We start from the raw sequence: 25,054 nt of genomic DNA on the forward strand, positions 1-25,054 counted from the left end.
GTCGGGGAGAAAAGCACGTACATCAGGGAGGCGGTGGCGGTACAGCACAGTGAGCAAAACCGTTAAAATCGTGAGCGTAACAGGGTGAGCAAGGAGCAAGACAGCAAGGCATATAAACACAGTGCTTACGTCAGTCCCGGGAGAGCAGGATGCAGCAGGGCTAGCGTCCGAGGTACTTAGTACTGCCACCGGTAGTTTCCCGCCGGCGCAGGACGACGGGCACGGCATTTTCGGCTGATGTGACCCTGTCGGCCACATGACCAGCAAGTGACAGGTGTGCGGCCTTGCGTCTGCGGGGGCTGTGGTAGTTGGTCAGGTCGGGACCGACGAATTGGTCCTGGCAGACTGGCCTCCAACGTAGCCAGACGGTCTAACACAGCTTTCAGTTGGTCTGTCACCGTGTCGAGTGGCTGGGAAACAGCAAAGGCAGGGATCGGCACAGGTTCCGCGGCGGGCAGTTCGGCAGCTAGGATTGCCTGGTGATGGAGCGCGGCCTGGAGGGCCCCGTCTGTCGTTTGGGGGTTTAGCTCCCGAACGCGGACCCGCATGCCCCGTGAGTCAAGCCCGGAGATAAACTGGTCTTTTGTCAGGCTGTCGAGGTCCCCGCGGCCATCTGGGGGTAAGCTTGCCGGGCCAGGGAGCAAACCGCCTCACAGAAAGTACCCAGTTGTTCGTCTTTGGCCTGGCGACGAGCTTGAAACGTTGCGCGATGGAGGTCAACGCGCTGCGCTGGATCAAACCGAGCTTGCAGCGCCTGGACTAGCTGTTGGCGGCCTCCGTTCCTAGTGGCCGCTGGGAGTGATTGGTAATACAGCTGGGCCTCGCCTTCCAGTGCGAGGCCCAGGAACTGCGTCTCTTGAACGTTGTTCCAGTTGTTTACCGCGGCGACCTGGTCGAAATGCATCAGCCAGGACGCGAAGTTGTCCTGCAGGCGACCTTTGTATTTTTCGGGCTGCACATGGTACGCACCTCTCGGTGGTTGGGCAGGAGCGGGCGGAGCTGGGGCTGCAGCGGGCGCAGCGACGGGTACCACAGCAGGTACATTCGGTTGAGCCATCGGATCGGAGAACGTGTAAAGTAACAAAGTTAGGTATAGAATGAAACAAAAAGAATTTACCGCTGCCACCAATTTGTAGCGGGCCGCAGTCTCTCTCGGAGGCAAATGCATACGGGTCTCTGTGAACACACTGTAACTGGCAATTGAAATGTACTGGCAACTAAATTAACTAACTGACTATAAAAGAATCGTGAGCAGCAGCTTTGATACAAAGGCAGACTCCGTACGCTAATGTACGGGGATACGCTAACGTATGGGGATACAGTACGGGGATATGCTATACTTTAAACACTAAACGCTATACGCTTTGAAGTCACCAGCGTGCCAACGCTACAGTAGCAATGGAGCTACAAAATTGGTGGCGCACATAGCATAGCATTGCGGCAGTAAGAAGACTCTACCTATCGATCGTCCTTCGAGATGCGTGATCCGCGCCAACGGCTGCGCGATTTCTGCGTATTACTTCTGGCGGTGGCATTCTCCTTCGGACTTTTTATTGTTGATGTGGAGAAGCGAGACTTGAATGCTTTGTGGATTGACCTGGACTCGCGTGTTGTTGACGGAAGGAAAGTGTTCGAGGATGGGTTTGGTGGACTTATGAGAAAGACACCGTGAGCGCGGCGCGCAACTCGACGCCCAGTGAGCGGTCAGTTCCGTACGACCAAAATGGCCCAACCTGCTGCACCAGCCGCCTGCCCGCCACGTCCACTAATAGCCAGAAATGATGACAGACAGTGTCTTTACCGACTCTACCGTCTCTACAGCTCCATGCCCAACGTAATCTAATTCCCGATATGGCATTTTCTTTCCTGTCTTCCTTCAGTCTTCCTATTCTCTTCAGTCTTCCTTTACGCGGTTTGGTTCGGTAGGCGTCCGATCATGGTGAGCCAAGGTCTACCTAACTAACCTGGGACAATGTGTGTGAGAATCCCTTTTACACTCCAGGTGTGTACCTGAGTAAGTTCCCACAATGCAGTGCATTTTTTTAACTGTGATGTTTCCGGGCAGTTTGAGCAAGCGATGTGCAGCAATTTGGCTGGTCTTTCATGTCCTGTTTGGAGGACCATTCTTTCCCCTTTTTGACCCGAGGGATCGTGTGAACCTGGTGTGCTTTTACTTCTATGTTATGATTTGTTATCAGGTCATTTTTTCTGCCTACTCTAAACGTTATCATTTCCGATATAATTTGCCATTTTCCGGTTGACGCTGTGTTCATGACTCTTCGCTAATTTTCGAAAATCATGAGGGCGTGATTATCTGTAGGAAGGGAGGGTGTAGTATCCCTGCTTTGCTTGATTGTAGCGTATCCCCAAGTTAGCGTATTCTCGTACGTTAGCTTATCCCCGTACGTTAGCGTATGTGGTCTGTTGCCTATAAAATCGGCTGCGCATTTCTCTTTCCATATAGGATATTCATTTTTATTACATAATAATCCAGGTCTGTACTTCAGGAAGAATAAAAAGTTAATTAGAGTTAAGACCCGTGCCTCCACTCGGCTACCTATTACAGTAGTAAGTACTCTCGTTAACAGTTAGTACCTGGTTTCAGGAGTGTCTTAGTAGGCGGTTTATAGAACCGTCACTCGCTGGCTTTATTATTATTATTATTTGAGGGATTCCCTAAAGGCCGAAGCCTAAATCAAGGGGGTCTCCGAGAATAAATATACGTGTACAATACGTGTGCAATAGGGTGCAATTCTTAAAAGGAAGAAAATATTAAGATAAAAAAGATTAAAAGAAGAGAAAAGGACATATGGATACGAGTTAACAGTAACTCTCCATCACTGTAACTGGATACTATATACAGTCAGAAAGTGCAATAACTAGGCACAAAACTGACAAGAGTACTGAGACATTCGACGTCCAGTGACGCCTAGCTTCAACACATCTCCGTAGCGCCAACCGACAGCCTTCCAGCTTGAAAGGTTCAAGGTTATGAAAAAAACCCAAAGAGAGGAAGGCAAGCGCAACGAAGAAGAAGCAAGCGAAAAGGGCACCGGTAAAGAGGGGGGGGGGGGGGTAATCAGGAAGTGAGAAAACCTCGAGGATGGAATCTATACCTGTGGAAATGGGACTTAACGTGCCGGCTAAATACCCCACGGGTTTCAGATATCCTAATCTCGGTAGGCAGGGAGTTCCACGTGGTGATCATGGAATGTAGTAGAGTGGATCGGAAGCAGGGACCAGTGTGAGTGGGCAGGAGGTAAAAGTGAGGACGTTGTGCACTCTTCGATAGAACTATGTTGAAATTATTGAGGGTTTCTGGGTATTGGCTGATGAAATGGTAAAACAGTTTGAGGCAATGTATATGCCGCCGCCACGCAAGACTTTCCCATTCAGCAGCTTCAAACACGTTCTCCATGCCATGAGGAATGGGCACTTTCCGACGGTGTAAATACTGCCTGGCCACGCGTGCTTGCAATCGTTCCAAAGTGTCAATATTTCTGCGGTCAGTTTGTTATTCCACAGAGGTGAAGCATACTCGATGGAGGGACGGACGTATCCTTTGTAGAGGCGGGCAATGAGAGCAGGGGTCAGATTGGGTGACATGTAGGATAGCAGAAAACGCGATGATGAAAGTCGGAGGTGACATTATTGATGTGGGTCTGGAAAGACAGGCGGGGATCCAGGGTGATTCCTAGATGGTGGTTGGTAGTCGAGGGACATAGGTCTGCAGGATCAACACGCAGTGCTGGGGCAGGAGTCTGGGCGGGGTCAAGTTTGCCGAATACAACACGCACGGATTTAGCGGCATTAAACTTTGGAGTAGCCTCAGGACACTTCCTTCGCTCCAACCGGTGTACTAACTACGACATATTTAGATATCACATATTCCGGGTACCCATTTAAACGGAACAAAGTGCGTAGCCGCTCCAGCTCATCATCCAACTTCGATCTTGTGTAGGCAGAAAAAGAATTTGTTTACGTTGAAATTGTTTGTGAATTTAGATGAGTAGTTCTCGATCGTGGTTACATGGTTACTTTCTAGTAGTGAATTTATCTCATTTGTTGTCACCTGATATCGTTGATTGATGTAATGTTTCTGTCAACTCTCATTTCTCTCGCTAGATAGGGTCTAAATTATTACTTGCATTGTGCGTATATATATTGAGTTTAGAGCTAATGTTGATTTGCCAGTAATCCTTCTGATGAGATGGCCACGAAAACGTTTAAGGAACAAGCTTCTATACATGAAAACAACTTTTGCTAATGGTGTTTGTACTGAGTGCGCGCAGCTTACTCTATTTATTGCGTTGATTACATTTTTATCTCCACGTAAGCTTTTTAATTATTATTATTATTATTACGAAGTGGTGGTTGCGACTTCGGCGATGATTTGTAAGAAAGGGTTTGCTCCCCACACCGGAACTCGCGCTATTCCGCCGACTTTACTTGACACTTGACTGACTCACGACTGCCATCCAGAGCACAACCTGCAAGAAAGCACCACTCCCTGCTCAATACACACACTGACACTGACTCACGCTGCTTTCTGGTGTTCACGAGGTGTTTGTCGCGCTGGAAACGAAGCGTCTCTGTAAGTTTGTATCCCTGGTGATGTTTGTGCCTGGAGAGCACTATATAAGTGGTGCTCTTCACACACAATCTTCCTCAGCCTACTCAAGCTCAACTGATGAGGGGTGAATTCCGCGAAACACTGTGTATTGAGCAGGGAGTGGTGCTTTCTTGCACGTTTGCCGAGTCGAAGGTTCGATGGACTTCTTGTGTGCTCTGGATGGCAGTCGTGAGTCAGTCAAGTGTCAAGTAAAGTCGGCGGAATAGCTCCGGTGTGGGGAGAAAGACAAACAGAAAGCTCAGAATCTTGAGGAACAATGCTGTAGAGCAGAATAGCTGTGATCGATTGGATGCACTACAGAAAGGTGAAAATTATTAGTTCATTGATAATAGCTGATGAGTTGTCTCGTCATTTCTGAATATTCGGTCTGGAGTGGTTTGAACAGTTTGGTTCTAGCAAGTTGCCTTCAGGGTGCGCCAGCCTTTTCTGTCTTGGGCTCTGGTGCGCCAGGTCTCAAGATCGGTCTGCGTCCGGGTGGGGACACCATGGCTGGTCAGGTCGGCGATGACGGTGGTTGCAAGGGTGGTACGCGGCCGGCCGCGGAAGCGTTGTGCAGCCGGGTCACTGGCCTGGCGGAAGTATGCACCCATAGCGAGTTGTGCCGGGGTGTCTACTGGTGATCGCAGAACGTGCCCGAGGAGTCCGATCCGCAGGCGGTTGATGGTGACGCTTAATGGCTGGGTTTTGCACCTCCTGTACAGGGTCTCGGTCGATATGTGCCGGGGATGATGCATGTCAATGATTGAGCGTAGCTGTCGTCGGTGGAAACTGTCCATTCGAACCATTTCAGTTTTTGGAAAGACCCCAGGTGCCACTGTTATACATGAGGACAGGTATGATGTACGCCTCATACAGTCGCAGCCTGAGACGCTCGCTGATTTCGCCTCGTCGGAACCAGATGAGGTACATGGACCGGAATGCGCAGCCAGCAAGTTGTCTCCGTCTCGCAGCGTCTTCAGCGTCCCCTAGCAAAGAGCCCAGTTTTTTAACTGATCTCCACACTTCGTCGTTCCGGTCGGGTTTCCTGGATACTTCTGCATACTCGGTTTTCGAGGCATTGATATTCAAATGCCATTTGCCGAGAATGGTTGGGGCAATGGTTTCCACTTCCCGAAGGTAGGCTTCACTGTGGCTAATGAAGTCAACGTCGTCTGCGTAGCCGATATCGAGGGGCAGACCGCCATCTGACAATGGTCGGGTCGGCAATGCCTGTCGCAGCTCCTTGAGGGCAGCCTCTAAGTAAACGATGAACAGAATGGGAGAGAGGCTATCGCCTTGTGGGTCTCCGATGTTTGTGGAGAACTTCTCTAGCGGTGCACCTCTTACGCGGGGCTCAAGCCATGTATTGGGGAGCAACATCTGCACTATGCGTAAGTCGCTGGCGTCCAGGAATGAGTGCAGGACCTCAAGAAGGACATCATGGTGAACAGTGTCGAACGCACGACTCATGTCGATGCCAAGGATATGAATCGTGTCGTGGAAACGTTGAGTCATGGCACCCAACCACTTGTGGCACCATATGATATCGCTGGTACTACGATGGCGTCGGAATGCACTCTGTGACGGGGATAAATATTCCTCAACCAGTGGCTGAATGCGTTTGAGCACGATCAGTGATAGGCATTTCCGGAGTACCGAGAGCAATACGATTGGCCTTGTGCTGGAAAGTGGCCCAAGAGGTTTCCCGGGTTTCTGCAAGAGGATGAGCGTGCCTCTGCCAACGTCCAGTGGGTCGCTGGTCTCTAGTGCCAAGTTGATTATATGAGCGATTCTCTGAGCAACAGATGGTGGGTATGAGCAACAGATGGTGGGTATGAGCAACAGATGGTGGGTATGAGCAACAGATGGTGGGTATGAGCAACAGATGGTGGGTATGAGCAACAGATGGTGGGTATGAGCAACAGATGGTGGGTATGAGTAACAGATGGTGGATATGAGCAACAGATGGTGGGTATGAGCAACAGATGGTGGGTATGAGCAACAGATGGTGGGTATGAGCAACAGATGGTGGGTATGAGTAACAGATGGTAGGCAAAATTTCAGCATCTCAGCAGTTAGCATGTCAGGACCAGCAGCCCCCCCCCCCCTCCCGTCCGTTGTTTAAACGTTTCAACACCGCGGAAACCTCTGACGCTGTGATTGGTTGTTCCATTGGTCCTGGGTTGGCTGGAAATGGAGAGACAGGTGTCACGGCATCATCGTGGAATTGCGCTGGATAGTGCTGTACGATAAATGATTGTTGTTCTATAGGGTTCACAACCACGCGCTTCATTTCGTCATGGATGACTGGTTGACAGTACGGCTTGCGTTTCATCAGTTGGACGGCGCGAAACACCTTGGCCCCGTCGCGTAGTCGTCCTACTTCCCCAGCTTGTTTCGTCACAACTGCTTTCGCTTCATCAAACCTGAGCTTCCTGATATTGTGAAGTATGCGATTCCTTTTCGTCTTGAGAGTTCTCTTCTTCTCCTCATCTTTGCATTCGGCGATGGACAGCCGGAGTCCTCTCTGCTCATGTGATAGAGATGAAATCTCAGGGGAGAAGTGATGTTTCCGTGGTGCACGTTGCGCAGCGCCGACACACCGCTCCATGGCAGTTTTGAGACCAATAGCCAGACCATCCCATGTAGCCTGTGCCGATTCACTCTCCGCCACAGGTGCGGAGTCTAGAAGTTGGGCATTTACCTCGTCCTGGTAAGCTTGTCGTTTGGCATGGTTCGTGACCAGTAGATCCGTAGCAAAGCGAGTGCTAGTTTTGGGCCTATTCTGGTTCTTGTAATGCACTCCATGGAAACGAGATACGTCCAGTCTGGCAACAACCAGGCGATGAGCACTGTTCAGCAGAGTTCCTGCAAATGAACGGGCATCCGTTAGGAGTTGTTTCTGGTCTTGGCGGCAGCATATGTAGTCGATAGTATTATAGATAGGGACGATTGATCCCGTCGCAGTATCTCTCCTCTGATCCTGCCACGTTGTTCTGTGTCTGGCGCTGTGTTGGAACGCTGTGTTCCCAGGAAAGAGTTGATGGGCCTCCATGAAATCAGCCCAACCCGTTCCACTCAAATTCCTTTGTCCACGTCCATACTTGCCCATGATAGGCTCGTCATTCCTACGAACTCCAAGTTTACAATTGAAATCGCCAGTAATGAATAACATGGCACTGGACTTATAGTTGGACACAGACTCTCCAAGACTTCGAAGAAATCACTCTGCTCCTCAGCATCCACCCTCAGCTGAGCCGTTGTCGGTCTGTACACATTGAGAATTGTCAGCAAACTCTTTTTTGCATTTGAAAATTTGAATTGAATCCCAGCGACTCGGTCGGATACACTCCAGTACTTGTTAATATGAGCACCCAGAGGGGCTCTGACGGCAAAACCCAGGCCATAATGTCGTGCTCTGACTGCAAGCCAATAATCCTCGTTCCGTTGCTGAGTTTTTCATCAAACGGAATTTGACATTTTGTTTCCTGAAGACAACAAATATCTACACGGTGTTGCGCCAAGTCAGTCGCGAGCTGTTCTCGCTTCACCTGACTGGACAGTCCTCTGACGTTGAACGTTCCAATTGACAGTCCCCTCATCGAAGACCTGAATGAAGAAGACATTGCTAGAAGGCAAAATGCACACGCCAAATATGGCAAGTTAAAATGAAAATGAAAATGAAATAAAAGTAAATCAATCCAAAACCAAAATCAATTATAAAAATCAATCCAAAACCCAAATCAATTGTACAGGTAGCATATGTGATTTACTTTGGAGATTGAAGTAATACAGAAAGAGAATGAAAATCAATGATTAGTAAATGAAGATCGACATACGTGTATATTTATCAAGCTTAAAAACGCATTGAGGGTGTTACTGGACTTTAATTGCTGAGGAAGACAATCCCATAATCGGTATGCTAGGAATACAGGCGAGTGGCTCATGGAATTGTTTCTTGCAATCGGGAAACGAAGCGAGTTCCGGCTTGTTGAAGATTCATTGAACCAGTTTAAGGAATGCTGCACATGCTGAGGGGAAGTGATAAGTTTGATTTTGTGAATGTATACGCAGGAGGATTGGTCAATGTAATCTTTCAGAGGAAATGTACAGCAAATTTCATAGAGACAAGGTTAACGGCCAAGTACGACAAGCACTTAAGAAAAACGGCATAACGGCACGCCTCGTTAACCCTCGACCCCCAACCATCCAAGAACTCACGAAGAAAAAAGGAGAACCGGAAAAATGCAGAATGCGCGAATGCCCTATGTTCAGGAAGAAATGCACCTGCAGATTTGCCGTGTACGGAGCTACATGCCACCTTTGTCACGAGAGATACGTCGGCTCGACTGGGAGGCAAGTGCACACCCGGGCCCAAGAGCACACAAATGCTGCAAAATCTCATGACAACAAGAAGTCTGCATTCGGTGTGCACTACGCTAGGGAACACCCGAACGCCACCCCAGAGATTATGTACGAGATTGCTCAGCTCACGGAGAGGGATGAGCTGAGGCTCCGGATCCGTGAGGCATATGCCATTCGCGACAAGAAACCAACTATCAACAGAAGAAAAGAAGATATGGGAACTGGATTCTTGGCATAACTTGCCTACCACCATCCACTATCTGCCAACCCATCCAAAAATGATCGCAATAGAAGAAGAACACCCGCACCCGGTGCTCTCTCCCCCCCCCCCCCCCCCAACACACTACACTACCAAAAAGCTTGCAAATGCACACGCATACACACACACACACCTCTTTGTATATACTGCTGCTATTGCTGATATTATATATATCACTAGATAAATCACAACCTCCTGTTTTAGTCCCACCCACCACCTCAAAATATTCCTGCACCCCTTGCCTATAGCGCACACCTTCTGTCACATCTTCCTTCCACGCATACCAATACTCACTACCTTACTCTTTTTCGCACGCACGCACACACACACACACACACACACACACACACACACACCTCTTGCCAATTCTACCCACCACATACACCAACACCTATTGCTGATCCACACCCTACCTAGACTCTCTCCCACATTTATCAACCCGACACTTCCATTACGCCACTCCACCTTCTACGCACACCAACACCTTCTACCAACCTACACTTCTACCCGAAGGGTGTACCCCTTCCCACCTGTATCGACCCGCACCTAACCTTCACCATTAACTTAGATACATGTATTTCCCACCTTCACCTTCTCACCTCACCTCATCTCACCACCATCATTAACCCATGCCACCACCCAAAGCCCTCCATTCTTTATCCACTGACGATGTTGTTCAGAACAACGAAACGTCTGGAGAAGTATCGTACGACACCATCAACACCTACGACACCATCAACGACGAGGCCAAGAAAATCGCTGCTGATAAGGGCCTGGAGGACCGCATCGACACCATGGCAAAGGCAGAAGCTTTCGTCACCATCAAGGACCACAAAGAAAACTTCCCCCGGAACATACCATGCCGCCTAATTAACCCTGCGAAGCCGGAGATAGGCGTTATCAGCAGAAAGATACTGAGCGGCATAGTGGAAGCGCTGCGGGACAAACCCAACATCAACCTATGGAAAAACACATCCTCCGTCATAAACTGGTTCAGGGCAATCGAGGAGAAGGCTAGCCACACGTTCGTGATGTTCGATATAGTGGATTTCTACCCATCTATTTCCGAAAACTTGCTGAGCCTAGCCCTCGCCTACGCTAAGCAGTTCGTGGCAATTCCTGACTGTGACGCCGACATAATACTACACGCGAGGCAGTCACTGCTATTCGGAGCTAACCGAACATGGGCAAAGAAAAACAGAGACGGGCTGTTCGATGTTACCATGGGATCCTTCGATGGCGCTGAAGCATGTGAGCTGGTCGGCGCCTTCCTCCTGGGTAAACTCGAACAGCACTTCAGTAGCGGCTCGGTAGGCCTCTACAGAGACGACGGGCTTGCCGTCCTCCGTAACGCCACTGGCCACAGTGCGGACAAAGTAAGGAAAGCTGTCATCGACACCTTCAAGACGCTGGGGCTAAAAATCACGATAGACGTCAACCTGAACGCTGTTAACTACCTGGACATCACAATGAGTCTCTCCACAGGAACCTACCAACCGTACCGAAAACCCAACGACACCCCACTGTATGTCAACGTCAACTCCAATCACCCACCGCAAGTCCTTAAGAACATCCCAGCTGGAATTAACAACCGACTGGCAAGCATCTCCTGCTCAGAGGCGGTGTTCCGTGATGCTATCCCCATCTACGCGGAGGCCCTCAACGCCAGCGGCCACCCTAGCACGCTAGAGTTCAAACAGAAAACAAGCAAAAAGAAGAAAAGGAAGAGAAAGGTGATTTGGTACAACCCGCCCTACAGCCGTAATGTGAAAACAAACATCGGTGGAAGATTCCTCGCGCTCATTAAGAAGCACTTCCCCCCGCAGTCGAAGCTCGGAAAAATATTCACAAAAAACACCATCAAGATAAGCTACAGTTGCATGCCAAATATGGCTGCACGCATCAAAAGCCACAACAAAGCGGTCCTCTGCCCGCAAACGAAAAAACCGGAAAAGCCCTGCAACTGCCGAGACAAGCCATCTTGTCCACTCAACGGTGAATGCCAAACGACGGAGCTGATATATGTGGCATCCATAACGTCAGGCCCCACCAAAAAGGAATACACCGGTATGTCGGCGCCACCATTCAAGTCACGCCATGCCAACCACATGACTACAACAAGATACGAGAAGTACTCCAGCTGCACTGAGTTCTCCAACTACATCTGGAAGCTGAAGAAATCCAACGCCCAATACGAAGTCGAATGGAGGATAAAAGATCGCGCCCGGGCATACTCCAACATCACGAAGCGGTGTTCCCTCTGTACCAGAGAAAAGTATCACATCCTGAACACGCTAGGGTCACCGTCCAGCCTCAACAAGCGCTCCGAAATGGTGTCCAAGTGCCGACACGAGAACAAGTATCTCCTAAAAAACCACGGTGTCACCTAAACATGTCTCCACAGCCTCCTGCCCACACCATTCACGTTCACACACCTTGCTCATAACACCCTGCCCACACCAGACATATCCATTTACATTGCGCTATTATCACACTGCTAGCTCTACAGCCTCCTGCCTACAACATCCACACGCATTGTTCACCACCTCCTGCCCACACCAGCCACACACTTCGCGCTCACACTGCACTGCTAGCCCCTGCCTTCATTCAACAACCACACACTCTGCACACAGCCCCCTGCCTAAAACATCACCGCTACTGCGCTAGCCCCCACAGTCTCACACAGTTTTTTATACCACCCTCTCCTGGCATATATACCGGCATGGTCGGCACCCGATCTTCATGTTGCCTGATGATTGCGTAAGCATGAAACTTAAAGTAGCAGCAAACAAGCCTTGATTGTCCTTGTTGTTCTGTTGTGAGAAGTATCGTAAAAAAATTCTATCGTTATTAAATGTTATCAAATATACCACTCTTTGGTCTAGAAAGAATACTTTTTGAGAGAACAGCTATGTTGGTCTCGGGCGGCAAACGAAGTATTGCCCGGAGAATCTGTCGATGCACAATCTCCAGCTTTGCAAAGAGGCCATTACCAGCGCCACACCACACCATACAGCAATACAAGAAATTAGGCAAAACGTATGTATGATAAAAGGTCTTTCGGCATTCTGGTGAAATGTGGGGGAGATGGCCATAAAGAATACCGACGACTGAGCTTGCCCGCTTTTCCAGATTCTGGAAATGGTGGGACCAGTCCAATTTGCTATCAAGTGTAACTAACGCCAAGGTGCTTGTGACGAGAGGTTATAGGTATCGGGGTAGGATCATCGGGGAAATGGAAAATAAAAGTTTGAAGATGTGCAAAATCTGATGACGCGTTGGGGACGACACACATGATCTCGGTCTTGGCGGAGTTCGGCCTGGAGTTTCCACCTTCGCATCCACTTGACCACACAACCTATTTCTACCTGCAGGGAGCGACCGGTGACTAGCCAGAAGAGTGTTGTCGTCCGCATATAGCGAGGTGTTGGCTTCACATAAGCTAAATGAACAAAAGAAATGAGGAACGAGCGAGACCAGTGAGGTGAACACACGCGTGGAACAGCAGAATAGTCAAAAGGAATATACATGTAATAGGACAGTCCTAAAACACACGACATGTCAACTATTTACTTCAACAAATAACACTGGAAATGGATGAATACAGGAATCATGACAGCTGAGGGTACATAGTGTCAAAGCGACATAACACGAGTATAATGTACATAATAGTACAATTCTTCTAATAAACTACAGCCGAGAACCACGTAGTCGAAAACTAAACAACATAGGTAAATCAATATTTTGCACATGCACAGACAATTAATATTGAAAAGGTTCGAACGTTCAGGAAAAAGACATTACTTGCATGACACATTGCCAGCACGAACAAGGCAAACTTCAACATTATGCAGCCGTTGCGTTACCGGTGTTGGGGTGGCAGTTCCCTTATTGAGGCCGTGCTCGTCGTCGAGCTCGGCTAGATGCCGCCAATCAGTCAGCGCAACCTCGGCCAAACGGTCGCATTAGCTCCAAGTTGACGGAGATCCGGGTGACTAACCTGCCGACAAGCTGCCAGTCGCGACTCGACACTGGCCGTCCGGGCACTCTCATCCCTCGCTCCATTCCCTCCTTCACTCCATTTAATAACTTTGAACTGTTCGCTCTCCCGAAGGAGAGCGCGGAGAAACGTTACTTCTCCAAACATGCGTTGACTAAGCGATGCATGGATGTAATGATTACAATCTATATCCCCTACTAAACTTACAACCATTGTACATGTGTATTTTGACTGAAAATTCCGGGGGGTAAAGAGGTGATTTTATTCCCACTAAGGTATCTGCAAGCAAAGAAGACGAAATACAGTGCCATCTCAAGAAGACGAAATACAGTGCCATCTCAAGAAGACGAAATACAGTGCCATCTCAAGAAGACGAAATACAGCGCCATCTCAAGAAGACGAAATACAGTGCCATCTCGAGAAGACGAAATACAGTGCCATCTCGAGAAGACGAAATACAGCGCCATCTTAAGAAGACGAAATACAGTGCCATCTCCTCAAAAATGAGCACATATACACATTCGCCTCCTAAAAACAGATATGTTCCAGGCTGTCCAATAGAGTGCTCAATACTTGCCAATAGAGGGCTCAATACTTCTGCTTCAACAGAAGGATCCACAAACATGGAAGCAACAAACCAGCTTCACATATTAGTAGCAAGTACTCTCGTTAGCAGTTAGTACCCAGTTGCAGGAGTGTCTTATGAGGCGGGTTACAGAACCGTCATTCGCTGGCTTTACTTGTAGTTTTGATAAAGCTTCGCTCTTCATTGAGATATCTATCATTCTCTCTTCTTTCTCATTAGTTTCTCCCCAACCCTCCTTCCCTGTGACACAATGACATATTTCCTTCCTTGTCATTGAGCATATGTGCTCGTTTGGATTTGCGAATTTAAATAATTATAGTATACAAACACGACAAACATCTAACAACAATAGCAACTAATCCACAAGACAAGACAGCAAGCAGATCTACAGCAGATTACAACAGGACCTATGAATTCACAGTAAACATACAACAGGTAAATCCCTAAACTCATGCCAATCCGGTCATCAGCCGCACATTTGCTGAGAGTAGACAGCACGATCCAACCCTCTTCTCCGTTACTATCTCAGTCGGTTTCTCCCGGCGGTAACCTTCTCCATCCAACACATCATGTATTAGCAGATGGTGCTTCCTCTGGCATTTCGTGCACCTCGAGCCTAACCGACATTACCTTGCCGTACGGCCATACTTGAGGCAGTTCAAACAGAGTCTCTCTCGCTGCAGAAAAAACGTTTCTCCCTTCCGGTGGCAGCGACTTTAGCTGCTTCTTTGCATCTGCGACGCAGTGGGCCTTGGCACGGATCGTTCCACTGACTTCCTGACAGTATCACCCTGTCGTCCGTGCGCGACCTGGTAAGACGCGCCGTGCTCCTGTACCTGACGCAGAGACATCCCGTAGCACTGCCGTTCGACCAGGTAAGTCTTCATCTCAGGTCCGCATTGGTCCAAGGTCACCTGCTTTGCCATTGCTTGCAGAACAGGGGCCATTTTACCTATTTCGGCGCTATACTTGGTGTCCACCTCGCTATCTTCCGTCATTTCTTTTACTATTATTCACAAACCCAACTCGTAAAATAAATAATAATGTGGACAAAAACAAACAGCTACTGAGTAGGGGCTGCACTGGGCAGCAGTGATGGTGAGGTACCAGGGGCTCCACCGACCAAAGATCTCGGCTTCAATGCCACAAGCACACACCAGGAAAAAGAAACAGAAATATAAAGCGAAGCTAGATCTAGCTATGGGGAAGTAGAATGGGTAAAAGTACCGGTTGGTGTTTAGAAAAAGAAACAAGATAAAAAAGATATTGTAAATTATCAGTGTTTGGACTGATGTACCATGTACATGTCAATTCCATCCACCAAAACTTATGAACTTTTTTCAATAGATCTGATACGAAATTCGCACAAAGAAGTGTAAAAAAAAAAGCTAAAAAGCAGAAAAATAATAAGGCACCCATTTTGATAGTCCAGGGGATGGCCCATGCCTGGTAAAAGAATAAACAGAGAAAAGAAAAGAATCATAACAAGTTTTTTTTCATGTCTGCAAAACACAGCTGAGCACTCTGAGCAAGGCCAGGTACGCGGATTAGCGGGTCCGGCAAGAGACGAGCTCGAAAAATTACAGGGAATCTGTTGCCCAGTACCAGTTGCTGTCTCTCAGGTGTCGGTAGACCTTTGTCTTGAATGACTGAAAACGTGTTTTGTGTGGGCGCTGTGACAGCAGCCTGTCAGGAAGGGAGTTCCATGTGCCAATACAGCAGTACGAGAACGACCGCTTCACGACGGATGGAGCTGAGACAGGGAGCGTGTCTGACAGTTGATAGACGTGGCTAGTGGCATTATTGTGCTCGTTCCTGGTTCTGGGGTTGGCTGGAGAAACGCGATGCGGTGGCAATACAGCAAGTAGCTGAGGAGGACCAGTGATCAAATGCAATTTGTACATGCACGAGAGAGCAGCAACAGTCCGGCGGACAGCCAGGCTGGGGAGAATTGCACCAGGGCCAATGATGTGCAGTGCGCGGCGTTGAACATTATCCAGACGTTGGATGTGGCTGGCTGGCGCGCCCATCCACACAAGCGGGGCATACTCCATCAGGGGCCTCACGAATGCCTTGTAGACAGTCGTTCGGCCAGCTGGCGTTAGAATGTGGGCCGCTCGTCGGAGAAAGCCGAGGCGCTGCTGGGCGCGGATGGTCACGGTCCTGAGGTGACTAGCGAAGGACAATTTGGAGTCAAATCGAACACCAAACAGTGATATGCTGGTTTCCTCCGGTACAGGGGTACCACCAAACAGGATTTGGGGTGGGTCTAGTTCAGTGCGTCGGAGGGTAGCAGTCATAGCCTGTGACTTGGTGGGCTCGAAAGACACTTTCCACCGGCAACCCCACTCATGCAGGCGGTTTGTAGATACCTACAAGGTGTGCGCAGCGTCCCGAGAGCACTGAGCTGAGGATACTAGACTGTATAGTGTCATATCGTCCGCGTAGGCCTCAAGCTTAGCATTGCCATCAAGAACATCGGCAGCGTCATTCACGTATATTAAAAACAGCGTAGGGCCCAAGATACTGCCTTGGGGCACCCCTGCAGAGTTTGGGTAGAGAGAAGAAATCTGCCCGCCGACTAAGCACTGGAGTGAACGGCCGTCAAGATAAGACGATAGCCAGCTATGGAGAGTGCCAGTAATGCCCAGCTGCCGGACCTTGTAGAGGAGGCCCACGTGGGAGACCCGGTCAACGGCTTCGGCTATATCGACAGTGAGAATTCGTGCCGTGCCACCTTGGCCAATGATGTCCACCCAGGCGTTATGAAGCGCCTGTAGTGCGTCTGCCGTGCCGAGACCTCTACGGAACCCAAACTGGTGGGGAGTGAGGAGCTGCTGGCGCTCAAGATGGTTCATCAGTTGGCGATTGACAATAGTTTTCATTACTTTGGACATTATCCATAATAAAGAGACTGGGTGGTAGTTCTTCAGAACAGAGCACGAGGACCGTTTGTGGATCGGCACTACGTTAGCTGTCTTCCAAGATTCTAGTTGAACTCCGCACCTGAAACAGAGAGCGAATAGCCGGGACAAAGGCTTCGCAAGTTCTTTGGCACACTCCTTCAGGACCCGGGCTGAAATGCCGTCAGGACCAATCGCCTTTGATATGTCGAGTCGCGTCAGCAGACGGTAGACAAGGCGGGGCGAAAATGAACGGCTGCGAGTGCCGGTGCTTCGGTCGCAACAAGGTCAAGTAAGTCGTCAGAAGTAAGATCCTGGCCAGTGACACTGCACTTCCTGGAGAAGAAGGTGGCAAAGGCCTCCGATTTCTCATGGCTTGTTGCCAACTCCCGTCCGCCCGCACCAACAATGAGAGGAATGTCCGAGTTACGTCCGCCCCCACTAGCATACTTTAACCTGGTCCACCATTATTTGTCCTTGAGTGAGCCCGTGGACAGGCTGTGACGGATACTGGCCTCTTTAGCTTCCTGGGATCGCCTTAGGATGTTGACGCTGTGGTAACGGAGCGGAGGAAAGCTTGTTTGAGTGAAAGATCGTGCGGGTGTTTTCTCCAGCAACGCCAACGTTTGTCCTTTTCCCTCATAGCAGCTGTACATTCCGGTGTCCACCATGTTATGTTATGTTACCTTTATTATACTTCACCATAGGTACAGGCATTGCTGCCTTCTTGCTGTGGATCATAAATGATGCCACGGCTCCTAGGCTATGATGAATAGTATGATAGATTAATATGATCAAATATGAACAGCATGGGAAGTAATAAGATGGCATGACTGTCAGCAGGACAATTATAAAAATACCATGCAGCAGTGTATTTTATGTGTGTTGTGGTTGTACATGTAGATAATATTGATGATGGACAGGGGACAGAACGTACTAGTGTGTCAATAGCTAATGGAGTGAAGTGAGATCAAGATCTGAAAGAGATTTTTTGAAATGAAGAAGGTTTGTTAGAGAGCGGGTAGCATCGGGTAGAGAGTTCCATGTGGTGCTGCCCAGAAATTGGATAGAACATCTCCCAGCAGGATTGGGTAGGAATGGGATGCGTAGTAAATTATGCAGCTGCCCACGGGTGCCCCCACCCACCACTTTGGATCACTCGGCCTCGTGGTAAGTTCCTTAGATGGGACAAACCTGGCTATTGCGCCTCTGATCGTGGTGGTTACCCGCTCACAGGAGGTGTCCGGGTCATCAGTTATGATGTCGTGCCATGGAGAGTTGCGAAGGAAAGCTTGGAGGCGATGCCAGTCTGCGCTCTTGTACCGCCAGACAGTTCGCTTTGCTGCAGGTTCGTGGCAAGGTAATATGCCTACAAAGTCGAATAGAACGATAATGTGGTCAGACCGCCCAAGAGGGGGTGTGGCGGTTGTCAATACTGAGGATTTGAAGGTAGACATCACAAGGTCAAGGGTATTGTCGCCACGAGTAGGAGTCTGAACATGCTGCGTAAGAAGGTGCGCGGCACAAGTGTCCTCAAGTGCTTCGCCCGCCGGTGTGGTCTTAGAGCTGTTTGGCCAGGCACGGTTGTGATCGTTGAAGTCCCCAGCAAGAATGAGACTAGCGCCGTGTTGACGGGCCAAAGGAAGGGTGTCGTCGAGATGATGGATAAGTGAGAGGTCACCGGGCCCGCAAGAACCCGGCCGGTAGACACCTCCCAGGACAATATTGTGCCCGGCGCTGAGCTGGATTGATACCCACAAGACTTCATGCTGGGGAGGGGGGGGGGGGCGGCGGCCAGTTCATCGATGATCAAGGCTGGGAGAGTAGATCTCGTCCCTTGAGGGGTCGCCTTAGACCCCTTTAAGCCTCTTATACGGGCAATCACAGAACATGATTTCACTGGCCTGACCGCGGCAACAATTGCAAAGCAAAACAAAACAAAACATGTAAATAAAAATAAAATGAAACTTTACAATCTTTACAACTCCATTTTTAAGACCGTCTCTGTTGATCAGTCAGTATCCGTTACCCGTGTTAGCTAGTTGCCAACAAGGCGGGCTTCAGCAACAGGAACATCTGGAGAGGCGTCATCCATCCTCCTATGCCAAGGAAATGGTGAGCGAGCCCCCCGCAGACACATGATGTTAGCACGCAGCAAAGCAAAGGCCAGCCAGCTCTGGATAAGCGAGATATGGGTATGATACCCAACTGATCCACGCTCCTCCATAAGGACAGCCAGCCGCCGATAGAAAGCAGTAGCAGCACGGCCCATACCACCAGTTCGAGTAGATCGCACCCAGATTGCAACTCCACCACCGTGTGCTGTGCGGTCAAGCCTGAATGGAGGTCTATAGGCCGGGAATATCATGTCCGACACTTGCACCTTCTCTGTTGTGAACTTTGTTTCGGTTACCACTGCGATGTCAGGGTTGTGCTGTAGCAACGCGTGCTGGAAGTCGCCTAACTTGCTACTTACCCGAACGCATTTGTGCACAAGAGGCGAAATGGAGCAACCATGGAAGAAACAACAAGAAAAAACGAAAAGCTAAAAAATACCAAAATGTAAACCTAGAGCTAAAGTTCTTAAAAACAAAAAAGTCCTGAATGTGTTTCTAAGATTTAAAAATGCCAAGTGTTCTGCTTGCTGCCAGCTGGACCCTTTCTCTTCTTCTTTCTTCCACGGACTTGGTGAATTCGGTTTCAGCTGAGGGGGAGGTCGAGCTTCGCTTCCGTTTGCTGTTGGTGCCTGCTTTGCTGTTGCTCTTAGCGCAGTCAGCCAGTAGGGCCATTGCTCTGTCTTCGTCACTAGCAGGATCAGAGTGGGCCAGAGACGTGGTGGGGTCAGGCTGCTGTGGGGAGGGGGTGGGGGTTCCTCCATCCGACTCCTCAGCCCAGCTGCTGTCGGGGGACAGAGCTAGAGTGAAATCGGGCTCACCGTCAGTGCCTCCCACTGAGGCAGATTCGGGTTCCCTGGATGCATCCCTTTCGGCATTCGATCCTTCCGTAGCAGATGAGTCCGAGTATGGTTTGTCCGTAGCGAGTGTGGCCCACACCTCTACCTCTCGGCAAACACAGACGACGTATCGGTGAAAAGACTACTCTGACCGCTGCTTGCCTGTCAGCAACGTCTTCCACGCTTTGTCTGGCGTCTTTCCGAGCAAGGCAAGCAACTCTCGCTTTGCTTCCTCGTAGTTATTGCATCCAATACAGATCCTCTCCGCTTTGCAACCCGCTAGCGCGATGCGCAATCGCAGCAACCATTCGCTTTCTTCGAACTCGTTTTTGGAACACATGTCTTCGAACAGGTCGAGAAACCGCTCCAGTGGCTGCGTTCCATCATATGAGGGGATTTTCATCAATGGTTTACGCCCACCGCTGTGACTGGGAGCTTCCGCTGTACCTCCCATCACACTCTCACTGGCGGCTTCACCATCACCGTCATACGCCTTGGCGATGCGCTCGTTAATCTCCTTGAGAGCGTTTTGTCAAACTCGGAGTGGAGCGCCTCCTCTCGCCGTCTGGCATTGCGCTCCTCACGCTCCTCGTACTGTCGGAGCCTCTGCTCCACATGTTCCACGAACAGCTTACCTGCCAATCCTAACCGAACTCCATTGGTGATGAAGCTGGCTTCCAAATTATGTAGTTGCTCTGCCATGCTCGCTTCGATCCTGGCGTGGTCGCCAAATGTTGTGAACCCTTGTGATTCTCTAAAATATCAGGATCGCACGACCACATGGCACGAGGACAACTATTTTCTCTTCAACAGTATATTTCACTTGATCGAATATAATAACTAACACTAATAACACCAGCTATTTATAGCATGCAAAACCAGCATACATGTAGATCAAGAAACATACACATTATATGACAGTGAAATGACAGTGTATACAGCAACCGCACACAGCGCATATAGCGTACGTCATGCAGCAAACATCAGCAGTACGGCGGAGTCGAGATACAACATTGCAACAAATACAATGTCATAAATGAGAAGGCCTTTCCCACTTGAGAACTGGTGGTTCGTAACAGAGGCCTTCCATCGGATTGTCACGGAACGTGAACGTCCCAATGTTCTCTCTGTTCAAAGTGGCCCTCCCACCATGGACTCGCTCCACCGCTTCGATCCAATCGCTCCATCGGATGTCTACATGTGTCTGTTATAGATTGATGCTTCAAAAGCAACTGGCAGTGACGGAATTCCAGGATCCATTTTGAAGGAATGTGCTGATGTTCTGGCATATTCACTTGCAGTTTTATTCCCGTAGCTATGCAGAAGACGTTACTTCAGTAACGTCTGGCGCTAGCCAGGGTCCACACAGCTTTAATTTGGTGTTTGTTTGTGTGTTTGTTTGTTTGTGTCACGCCTGGCGCTATCCGTATCTGACGGCAAAAAAGCATAGGATGTTATAAATTTTTCAATTCTCCTATTTTTTTTTCAGGCATATCCTGGGATTCGAACCCGCACTGTCGCCCTACATGCATTCCCCATACACTTCGCATTCATACCCATTCTTCCAAGTTGCTTCACGTTATTATCTTGCGTTTGAAAGCCCTATTTGAATATTGCGGGCAGCTGTATGTGGCCAGCTGTGTTTGATGGTACGGTACGGTACGGGAGACGGTGTCGTATTACCCTCGATCGTACCTGTCCCGTACCTATCCCCTACCGTACCGTGCCATCAAAGACGGCTGGCCACAATGCATATTCAAATAGGGCTTTCAAATGCAAGATCACAATGTGAAACAACTTGGAAGAATTAGTATGTATGCGAAGTGTATCGGGGGATGCATGCAGGGCGCGCCATAGTGCGGGTTCGAATCCCAGGTTATGTCTTAAAAAAAAAGGATTTTTTAAAGAATTTATAACATCCCTATGCTTTTTTTTGTCTAGGTCATCAAGGCAAAAAAGCATAGCGTAGGGCCCTGAGCTTCCAAGCTCTCTCGTTCTGTGCTTCGCTCCAGACTAGTGCAGTGGCCTCAGCGTTCAAACTGGCTTCAGTCGTGCCTGTGTACAAATCCGGCGACCCCTCCCTCCCCAATAATTATCAACCTGTTTCTTTACTCTCCATTATCTCTAAACTACTTGAGAAGATCGTCCAATGCCAACTTTTCCGCCACCTTTGAAGCAACCAGTACCTCCCTAATACCCAATTTGCCTACCATCAGCACCACTCCACTGAGGATGCCCTCTGCCTTTTCACTCACAGTCTCTTCGCTGCCAAGGACAGGTGAAATGTGACCAGACTATGCACATTGGACATGTCCAAAGCATTCGACAAAGACAGCTCATTGTCGATCTGTTTGACGTCGGTGTGTGCGGATCGGCCCTCACCTGGTTTGCCAGCTACCTAACTGCGCGAGAGCAGATGGTCTGCATTGGGCCAACCACGAGTCAGGCCACTCCCTGCACGTGTGGTGTCCCACAAGGATCTGTGCTAGGTCCTGTTTTATTTTCCATTTACACCCGCGACGACCCCTCCGCAGTGCACCCTGTACCCAGCATCCAGTTTGCGGATGACATAGCATTGTATTCCTTGCAGAGTTCTGTTGGGGCTGTCTCAGCTACGCTTACGACAGCAGTCACCAACCTAGCTGTTTGGCTACAGGCCTTGTAATAATTATTGTCCTCAATCCTACCAAAAGCCGAGCTGTGACCTTTCTACCTCACCGACAGGTGGACAACCCTATCGTAACTGTCCACCTGGAGTAGCCGTTCCAACAGCATCGACTACCACATACCTCAGTGTTGTACTTGATAGAAAGCTTTCATGGGACGCTCAAGTCCACCGAATTGTCAGCAAGACTACCCGTAAGATTGGTGCGCTGTGGTGAGCCCGTCGCTCCCTATCCCGATCTGCACGGCGTCTCTTCGTCCAGGCTGTTGTCATCCCTGGCATAGTCTATGGCAGTACCGCCTTCTTCCCCGCGCTCCTTGGTCGCCAGCTTGATCGCCTGGGTCTGCTACAGAACAGGGCTATCCGAACTATCGACGGCCACCCACCCTACGCAACCGTGCATCCCCTGCTGGTGCAGCATGGCTTGTACTGGATAGGCGAACTCAGCAACCGCAAGCTAGTAGTGTTTGTCTGGAGGTGCCCTCAAGGGAAACCTAGTGCCACGTTATCTGCACTGTTCGTCAGATCTGCTGGCAGGAGAACCCATCATGAGAGGTCCAGTGGTCTGCTCAGTCAGTCATCCTCCACTCGCTCTGGCGTTTTTAGGCCGTCCGTCGCAGATCTGCACTCTGGAACCTGCTGCCGGATGATGTTCGGACCATTGCAAGACAGAACACGTTTAGCATAAGTTGTCTGCCATATTGTTGCTAAGAATAGCCCGCCCCCTAGCTCTCCTCGACCAGCCCATCACCCCTGATATTCGCTTGACTCCTAGTTCTCGTTCATTGTGCGAATTAAAATAAACCAACCAACCAACCAACTTACCCATGATGAGAAGGGAACGAAAACGTCTGGTTACTAAAGTTGCTTACTTGACTGTGTGGATTGCGTTGGTGCTGCCACCTTTTCTTTCGGAATTGGATACGCCTCCAATTTTTTTCCTTACTAGTACATAGCTAGTGTTTTTGCTATATTTTTTGCACTCACCTCCGCTTTTCGGCTGACACTTCACAGTATGGCATGCGAAAAAGGATACACCACAGTTTCATCCACCAGCGTCCGCATCAGATGAGTGCATAATAATATGAGGCATGGGCAGCAAAAACCAGGGTTAGGTGATATTTGGCGAAAATGAGTTTTTGATGGCTTTGAACTGTCCACTAAATGAGTGATCTATGGGCCAAATTTTGGAGCTCTGGGCACCTTACAAGATGGTAAAAAGAACGCCCGAAATGAAATGATGGGTGACGGTCAACAAAAATGGTCAGCAAAAAGGCAAAATGGAACGCAGTTACAGCTAGCTCTAATGGAGTGACTGAGAACAATTTAGTATATTTATAGGTCTTCAGGGAAGCACAGCGTACTCTAGTTGATATTATAGTAACATTGTTGCCTGCACTTGCTGCAATGTTACTTGAAAACTCAATCCCTGTCATGTGCAAGTCTGGTGTTGTATGCAGACTTGTCAGACAGAAAGAAGCCAAGCAACTGACTTTTTACATGGCTGGGAAGAATCTGCAACTTAGTACAAGACTAGATATGCATGCTGGGCCAAGCCAGATACATCCAGCAAGCATGTCTTGCTCTCCTACGCACAGCAGCTCGTAGGTACATATAATACTGTGACAAATTTCATGCGCACCGCAAGCGTGCATGTATACTTGCAACAATTTTACTCACAAAATATCTTGAATCAAGTAAGGTTTAGTTCATTCAGGGCTGTCTCCGTATCTCACCAACTTATCCAGCTGTGAATAGTCGCCACGGAGTACTGAACCTCGTTCGTCACTCTCAGCGCTGCTGTCCGCGTCGCCACTTCGTGTCACGGAGCTCTCAAACTCGTCGTCTGTGCTGCCTCCGCTGATGGCTTGTCATCTGAGCGAAAGCTCTTCACTTTCACCTGATTATTCTTGCGGGGGACTATCACAGGCAGCGGAGTATCTCTGGAGATCCAGCTGCCAAATATTCTAGTCGCTCGTGCTCTATCAAGAATTCATGACGGGATCGTTCCGCCAAGAAATTATTTGTTCCGCTCTCTTTTCAGCGTATGATTTGCAGACGCTACCCAGAGCGCAAACGCCTCCATGGTGGCTGAAAACGCCTACCTGGACGTCCCAAGTGCTCGGCGGATAAACTACAACTGCAATGACAACAAATTATAGCGAAGCCACCAAGAGGAAAGCACTTTCAAAGCGATATCGCAAGAAGTCTTTCCGCTTTGATCGCGGTGACTAAAAAACGACATCGGTTCGGTTTTTCGCAAATATTGGCATTTTGAAAAATCGCCAGGACCCCGGTTCTTGCCGCCGATGCCTCATATAATAATTATAATTCCTCCTGAATATTCTCCTCTGCCAAATTGCTGGAACACCCGAAGGATTTACATTGTAGTCCTGAAATTGTCAAGCAAATATTGATGTGGCTTGATAGCTGCTATGGTGCACTGCTCAGCCTGTGCCAAGCACAATCCTTTGGAAATTGGTGCAGGTTTATCCCATGGTGGTTGCCAGTAAGATTATAGCAACCAACAACACAGCAAGAAGCCATGATGACAGCGAATACCCTCTTCTTCCATGGACAAACAGAAAGAAGATGCGAAATACCAGTGTCTCTGGATCTGGGCAAAGGATCACCGAGTCTCAATGACGTCACGGATTTTTGACGTCATGGCACGAACCCGAAAACGGCAATTTCAAACTGGTATACCTCAA

At 49.1% G+C, this 25,054-nt stretch overlaps 1 protein-coding gene across 1 annotated transcript in view; it reads right to left on the minus strand.

The window, feature by feature from the left end:
• The window catches only part of LOC135828304 (protein sidekick-1-like), a 260,914-nt gene that overhangs the window by 235,313 nt on the left and 547 nt on the right, over nt 1-25,054 (minus strand). Inside the window, exon 2 of the mRNA XM_065340752.1 lies at nt 13,444-13,515. Coding sequence (XP_065196824.1) covers nt 13,444-13,515 — 72 coding nt within the window. The remainder of the gene's footprint in view (nt 1-13,443; nt 13,516-25,054) is intronic.

The sequence above is a fragment of the Sycon ciliatum genome, chromosome 12 (assembly GCF_964019385.1).
Source record: "Sycon ciliatum chromosome 12, ocSycCili1.1, whole genome shotgun sequence".
In the NCBI taxonomy this organism is placed as follows: Eukaryota; Metazoa; Porifera; class Calcarea; order Leucosolenida; family Sycettidae; genus Sycon; species Sycon ciliatum.